The 8,168-nt window shown below is 43.1% G+C and overlaps 1 protein-coding gene across 1 annotated transcript; it reads right to left on the minus strand.

Annotated features, from left to right (window-relative positions):
- Positions 1 to 5,647: 5,647 nt before the first annotated feature.
- On the minus strand, positions 5,648 to 7,806 carry LOC140173295 (uncharacterized). Its single transcript, XM_072196154.1, has 3 exons — positions 7,195 to 7,806; positions 6,167 to 6,616; positions 5,648 to 6,070 (listed from the first exon to the last, which is right to left on the minus strand). The coding sequence occupies exons 1-3, from the start codon at positions 7,804 to 7,806 to the stop codon at positions 5,648 to 5,650; spliced, it is 1,485 nt and encodes a 494-aa protein (XP_072052255.1).
- Between the last annotated feature and the right edge of the window lie 362 nt (positions 7,807 to 8,168).

Below are 8,168 nucleotides of genomic sequence, written 5' to 3' on the forward strand. Positions count from 1 at the left end.
TCCAACATTCACCCCTTAATTATTTTGGTGTGCAACACCAAACTTAGCTCTTTGCAATACAGAGAAATCTACTTAACTTCTTTATTGAAATAACTAAGAAAGAAAAGCTACTGACCTATGGCTGATGACTTTCTTCCTCTTCTTCTAGTTTGTTAAGAGGAATGACCTCAAAGGGGGAGAAGATTCAGTCAGTACCCCCTGCCTTGGCCTCTCTTCATCAAGCTTCCTTTTGTTAATGGCTTGATTGAGCTTGCTTACTGGTGGTCCAGGGGTTGGATTTCTTGTGGTTGACCTCTCCTTTTTCATTGATGTGTTCAATGGCAGCTTGGTCACAATCCTCTCTTCGGTGTTGTTGTTGGTTGCCTTCACTTATTTGATTTCAAGATATGGTTGCTGTGTGATTATTGGAGTTTTCTCTTCATCAAGAGCTTTTTGAATTGGTTGTTCCATGAGCCCTTCCTCTTTGCACTTCTCTGTTTCAGTTGAATGTAACTTCTCTTGAGTGTCCTCCTCACTTTCTTTCTCCTTCACATCCATCAATTGGTCTTTATTTTCTTTGCTTAGTGGTTCTGAGCCTTTCCCTATGTTCTCCAAATCCTCATCCGTCTTCTGAAAAAGGATTTCTAGTTCTCTCCAGGATTGTTGTTGTTCCTCCACAATTCTGTTGAACATGGACTCAAGCTTTGAGAGTCTTTGGCTCGTGAAAGTTTGTGTTGAGGCATATTTAGGTGATGAATAATTTTCAAATGTAAAAGTGGGAGGTGAGGTTGGACAATCTCTCATGTGAATTGACTGCTTAGAATTTGTAGTTTCTTGGTAATACTCCCAGCCACCATTAGAATAATGACTTGAATCATTTTGTGGTGGTGAGAAGTATCCCATATGATTCTCTTGCTCATCTTGTGGTTCTGAAGCATAGCTCCATGGATTAGAGTGCTCAGAATTTGAATTTTCTTGGTGATATTCCCAGCCACCATTAGAGATTGGTGATGGTGGGTGATATCCCATAAAATTTTGTTTGACCATAAGATGAGTTGAACTCCATTTGTATTTTGTAAAAGGCAACATCAATGAAAATTGAAATTCATGTCACAGAGAAAGAATTTCTTAGTGAGGCAAAAACACAAACACCTTGGTTTCAACTTAGAACAGAGAACAAAAACAAAAAAAACGCTTGATCTAGACTTCTCACCCACTTAATCATTGTTGATCTAATCAATCCTCGGCAACGGCGCCAAAAACTTGATGGTGTTTTTTGTGGAAAAACGAATTTCCAAACACATAGATCTAACCGGCAAGTATACCGGGTCGCATCAAGTAGTAATAACTCACTTAGAGTGAGGTCGATCCCACAGGGATTGATGGATCAAGGAACTTTAGTAGGTGATTAGTTTAGTCAAGCTAACATTGGTGATTTGAGTGAAATTCAAGCAGCCGAATGTAAATGACAAGGAATTTAAAGTTGCAGAATGTAAATGGGCAGAAAACTTAAAGAACAAGGAATGTAAATTGGCAAAATCTTAAATGACAAGAAAGGTAAATTGCATGAAATGTAAAGGGGGGCTGGGTGCTGAAAATTAAATGGAAGCAGTAAATTAGAACTCAGATCAAGTGCAGAAAATTAAACTTGCAGGAAAAGTAAATTTGGATCTCAATAATTTCAAACACAAGGTTGCAGAAAGTAAACTTGTAGGAAAGAAAAGTGTAGCAGAGAATTGTAGAAACTGAGATTGCATAAACTGAATTCAATATTAGAAAATGACAATTGCAAAAAATTAAAAGTGTATCAAAGAGGACTTTCTATTCTACCCTACTCCTAATGCTCTAGCAGAGCCAACCTCCCTAATGCTCTCTATTAGAGCCAACCTCCTTGAATCTTCAAACATTCTTCTATTTATAGGCTTCTTCTTGGATCTTCAGTGTACTTGGACATGGGCCTTGGCCTTAATTGAAGCAAGGATTGATTGGATTGGTGCCCAATGAAATTGAGGAGAAGAGTGTGCCAATTATGCATTTCTGGTCTTTGAAATTGGAGTCAACATTTTCATCCAAACATTGAGTCAAACGCCCTTTGAAAAAATTGGGTTCTGGTTCTGTCATCCACGTTTGCCTCAATGTTGGAGGGCCAATGTCTCGCTATCCACGCGTACGCGTGCAGTGCGCGTCCACGCACTTAAGTCAAAAAGCTCATCCACGCGTGCGCGGCATGTGCGCGTCTGCGCGGATGCCCAAAAATCGAATTTGCGCGTACGCGCCATAGGCGCGAGCACGCCCTTGTGCCTTTTCGAACTCAAACTTCCAGATTCAAAGTCGCGCACGTTGGCCTTCACATTGGAGGTAGCGTTTGGGGTCCAACATTGCCTACCGACGCGTTCGCGCATAGTGCGCATCCGCGCACTTTGCCAAAAATCCTCATCCGCGCGTTCGCGGCATGTGCGTGTGCGCGCCACTGAAAATTTTCAGAATCTCCAGAAAGCTCATTTCTTTATCACGTTGGGGGTAACGTTGAATGTCCAACGCTCCCTCCAACGTGAGCATCAGTATATCATGCAGAGGTTTACTCTGCCCCTTCTCCAAGCATTGCTTCTTCTTCATTTTCTCTAGGCTCCTTTTTCAACCTTCCTTCATGCTTCCTTTCACCTATCATCAACCAAACAAACTCATCAAAGTCTTGGCATAATCACAAGATTTTTGCATCTTTCATAATACCAATCAATTCTTGCATAAATCTCATGAAAATTCATAAAATTAGCAATGTTTGAGTGAATCAAGACAACCATGAATTTCTCATCCAAACACCTACTTATTGCCTAAGAATGCATGAAACCCAAGTAAAAACAAATGAAAAAGGCTTTTGAAACTAGCCTAAGATGACTTGTCATCAGTGCTCAAGCTTCCTCTTCTTTTGGTGCATCCTCCAGGAGGAGCACTTCCACTTCCTTGGGTGATTTGTAGCCATGGTACTTCTTTACTCTATGGCCATTCACCTTGAAGGTTGTCTTACTTTGAGGATCAAATAGCTCAACTACACCATGGGTTTAACTTCCTTCACCTTAAAGGGACCTTTACATCTTGAACGAAGTTTTCCAGGCATGAATCTGAGCCTCGAGTTGTAGAGGATAACTTTGTCACCTTCTTGAAAATCTTTCTTCCAAATGTGGTGGTCATGGAATGCCTTAGTCTTTTCCTTGTAGATCCGGGCATTTTCATATGCCTCTATTCTAAGACCTTCAAGCTCCTCTAACTGCAATTTCCAGGCTACACCCGCCTTGGTGATGTCCATATTACACTGCTTCACTGCCCAGTAGGCTTTGTGTTCAACTTCCACCGGGAGGTGGCATGCCTTACCATAGACGACCCGAAAAGGGCTCATCCCTAACGGTGTCTTGTAGGCCGTCCTGTATGCCCACAATGCATCTCCCAACCAAGTGCTCCAGTCCTTCCTTTGTGGGTTTACCACTTTCTCCAGGATTCACTTAATCTCTCGGTTGGACACTTCTGCTTGCCCATTTGTTTGGGGGTGATATGCAGTTGAAACCTTATGTGCTATCCCAGAGCGCTTGAGTAGTGCTTCTACTTTTCTGTTACAAAAATGAGAACCTTGGTCGCTCACGATTGCTCGTGGCAACCTATAACGGCACACAATATTATTTCTAATGAAAGAAATCACAGCATTGGCGTCATCAAGGCGACTAGGTATCGCTTCTACCCACTTTGAGACGTAGTCAACCGTTAACAGGATATACAAGTACCCACTTGAGTTGGAAAATGGTCCCATAAAGTCTATGCCCCATACATCAAAGATTTTGCAAAATAGCATGGGTTGTTGAGGCATTTCATCCCTTTGAGATGCATTCCCCGACTTTTGACATTGGTGACATGACACACAGAATTGGTTAGCATCCTTGAACAGCGTGGGCCACATGAATCCACAATCCAAAACTTTTTTTGCCGTCCGTTGTGGGCCAAAGTGGCCACCAAACTCGGACGAGTGACAAGATTCAAGAATTGGTTGGATTTCAGATTCTGGAACACATCTGCAAATTACTTGGTCTACTCCTCTCCTCCATAAGCGGGGGTCATCCCAAATATAATATTTAGAATCACTCCTCAACTTATCTCTTTGGTGTTTGGAAAAGTTGGCAAGGTAAATTTTAGCAACCAAGTAGTTCGCCATGGGGGCAAACCAAGGAAAACTATCCGAAACAGCAAGCAAACCTTCTAAAGGGAATGAGTCATTGATCAGAAATGTATCATACTTAAGATTTTCCAAGCGGCTTAAATGATCCGCAACTAAATTTTGTGATCCACTCCGGTCCCTAATCTCAATGTTGAATTCTTGTAAAAGCAAGATCCAACGTATGAGCCTGGGTTTTGACTCATTCTTTGTCAATAAATATTTCAAGACAGCATGATCCGTGTATTCCACTATCTTAGAGCCTAGCAAGTAAGATCGAAACTTATCCAAAGCATAAACAACGACTAAAAGCTCTTTCTCGGTAGTGGTATAGTTGGATTGTGCCACATCCAACGTCTTTGAGGAGTAAGCGATGATATAGGGGAGCTTACCATCGCGCTGTGCTAGCGCGGCACCTACGGCATGATTTGACGCACCGCACATGATCTTGAATGGCTGCATCCAGTCAGGGCCCCTCACAATCGGTGCGGTGGTAAGTGCTCTCTTCAACTCCTCAAATGCGTCCACACAAGCACTATCAAACTCAAAGTCCACGTCCTTTTGGAGTAGGCGCGACAATGGCAATGCAATTTTGCTAAAATTCTTGATGAAGCGCCTATAAAATCCCGCATGCCCCAAAAAGGAACGGACCTCCCTCACAGATGAGGGGTGAGATAAACCGGTAATGACATTCACCTTGGCCGGGTCTACAGAAATTCCTTTGTCGAAAACTACGTGTCCTAATACGATACCTTGTCTCACCATGAAGTGACATTTTTCAAAATTCAAGACAAGGTTAGTATCAACACACCTAGCTAGGACCTTGGCCAAGTTCTCCAAACAACTATCAAATGAAGTTCCATGCACACTGAAGTCGTCCATAAAGACTTCCATACAACTCTCCATAAGATTGGAAAAGACACTCATCATGCACCGCTGAAATGTGGCGAGTGCATTGCATAGCCCGAATGGCATCCTTTTGTAGGCAAAGGTGCCAAAGGGACAAGTAAATGTGGTCTTTTCCTGATCCTCAGGAGCAATGTGAATCTGGAAGTATCCAGTAAAGCCATCAAGAAAGCAATAATGGGATTTACCCGCAAGTCGGTCTAGCATCTGGTCGATGAATGGCAAAGGATAGTGGTCCTTCCTGGTTGCAGCATTCAACCTCCTATAATCGATGCACACTCGCCATGCATTTTGTACTCTTGTGGTGACCACTTCACCATCTTCATTCTTTACAGCGGTGATGCCAGATTTCTTTTGAACGACCTGGACCGGACTTACCCATTCACTATCAGAAATCGGGTATATGATACCCATATCAAGTAGTCTCGTGACTTCCTTCTTCACCACGTCAAGGATAGTTGGGTTAAGTCTTCTTTGCGGTTGTCTAACCGGCCGAGCTCCTTCTTGTAGAAAAATGCGATGCATGCACATTTGTGGATCAATTCCCATAATATCGGCTAAGCTCTAACCGATTGCTCTCTTGTGTTTCCTCAGGACTTCTAGGAGCTTCTCTTCTTCATGACTAGAGAGCTCACTAGTAATAATGATCGGAAACTCTTGATTGTTCCCAAGGAACGCATACTTCAAATGAGACGGAAGAGGTTTCAGTTCACTTTTTGCTTCCGATTGAGGTTCTTTTTCACTAAGCTCATGGGATTCATCTTCAACCATTTCCCTTTGTTCACCCTCATGATTATCCTTCTCCTCAACAGTAGCGTAGCATAGCTCGTCATGATCTTCGCTTTGCACTTCTGCTACCACCTCATCAATTATATCACATCGGAGAACGGAATGCTCTTCAGGTGGGTGTTTCATGGCTTTCTCTAAGTTAAACTTAATCATCTTATCCCCAACCTCAAAAGAATATGTGCCGGTGTAGGCATCTAACTTGAATTTAGAAGTTTTAAGGAATGGTCTACCAAGTAGAACAGAGGAAGAGCTTCTACCCTCTGTTGGTGGCATTTCAAGAATGTAAAAATCAACCGAAAACACCAAATCCTTGATTGCTACGAGTACATCTTCGGCTATACCCATCACAGTAATTATACTCTTGTCGGCTAAGGCAAATCGAGCGGCCGACCTTTTCAATGGAGCCAAGTTCAACCTTGCAAAAATTGAGAGCGGCATGATACTCACACAAGCTCCTAGATCGCACATACAATCAGGAAAAACAACTCCACCAATACAACAAGAAACCAGACAAGGCCCGGGGTCATCAAACTTTTCAGGAATAGGCTTCATCAATGCAGAAATAGAATTGCCCAAAGACAACATTTCTAGTTCACCAATCCTATCTTTATGTGTACACAAGTCCTTCAAAAATTTTGCATACTTCGAAATTTTTTGTATAGCATCAAGAAGTGTGATGGTTACCTCAACCTTCTTGAACACTTGGAGCATGTTCAAATCGAATTCCGGAGCTTTCTTTGCTTTCTTTATCATTAAAGGGAATGGGATAGGAATGGGATCATCCATGGTAGCTTTCCTTTTAGGTTCCTTGAGGCTCATTTCTTCTTCTTCTTGCCTTGTGCTCACCTCCTCCTCTTCATGTGGAGCTTCAACAGCCACTTCCTCCTCTTAAATGTCTTCCAAGACCCTAGGAGGTATCTTCTCCAATGTAGTCCCCGACCGTAGTGTGATGGCGTTGAGTGTGCCCTTTGGGTTTGGAAAGGGTTGGGATGGAAGGTTTGAAGAGCTTGAGGGTTGGTGGGTGTTGTTGGAAGAGGGTAAAACCAATCTTGAGACCATCTCGGTGAGGTTAGCTAATTGAGCATTCACGGCATTAAATTGAGCTTTGCTATTTTCTTCATTCTTTTCCACAATAGCTCTAAGCTCATCAACTTGGTTGGTAGAAGCAGAAGAAGCTTGGTTGGATTGTTGTCTTTGATGTGGTGCTTGATATTTTTGGTAGTTGTTTTGGTTTTGGTTGGCTTGGTGGTTGTTGTGGTGGTGTTGGGATAAAGATTGGTTATTATTGTTGTAGTGCGAAGAAGAGTTGTTCCATCTTTGACCTTGATGGTTCCCTTGTGCATTATCCCTTCACCCTTATTGGAGTTATTGCCATGAGAGTAGTTGTTGTGGCCTTGGTTTTGGTAGGGTGGGCGATTGTTGTAATTCACATTAGTGACGGCTAAGGTGTAGTCCTCTTGAATTTGGTGGCATTGATCCGTGTAATGTGCGGTGCTAGAACACAAGCCACATATCCCTGGAGGACCTTCAATTTGGGGAACTTGGGGTGAAGCTTGAACGGCTTGAATGGAATAGAACTCCTTTTGCTGTTTGTGCATCTCGGTGAGAATGGTAGTCATGTCACCAAGCACCTTGGTCAAACTTGATTCGGAAGGAGAGGGTTCCACTATACCCTTGAGGGGGTTGCTTCTCACCCTTACGTGTTGAGTAGCCTCGGCGACATTATTTATCAAGCTCCATGCTTCCGCCTCCGTCTTGTTCTTGGAAAGGGAACCACCGCTAGATGCGGGAAGTAGTCTTCTATCTTCCACACAAAGACCTCCGATGAAGTAACTTATGAGTAGATGAGTGCTCAACCCATGGTGGGGGCAAGTCTCCAATAATCTCTTGAATCGGCTCCAATACTCATACAAAGTCTCTTGATCCTTTTGCATTATGCCCGAGATCTCTTTCCAGATATAGTCGGTCTTTTCCGGCGGGAAGAACTTGTCTAGAAACTCTCTTCTCAAGAAGTCCCAATTGGTCACTATCTCATCCGGTTGGGAGTAGACCATTCCTTCGCTTGCCCTTCAAGAGAAAAGGGGAAGGAGTAAACCATGATGGCAATTTTGTTGGCCCCATGCCTCCGGGCCGTACCACAAGCCGCTTGAAAATCTCTCAGATGTCGAGTGGGGTCTTGACCGAGAAGCCCATGGTACTTAGGAAACAAGTTGATCAGACTACTCTTCAACTCAAAGTTTGGGTCAAGGTTGGGAAATCTTGTTTGTAGTGGTGGCAGAATGAGGTCCGGCGCTCC

The sequence above is a fragment of the Arachis hypogaea genome, chromosome 5 (genome assembly GCF_003086295.3).
Source record: "Arachis hypogaea cultivar Tifrunner chromosome 5, arahy.Tifrunner.gnm2.J5K5, whole genome shotgun sequence".
NCBI lineage: Eukaryota > Viridiplantae > Streptophyta > Magnoliopsida > Fabales > Fabaceae > Arachis > Arachis hypogaea.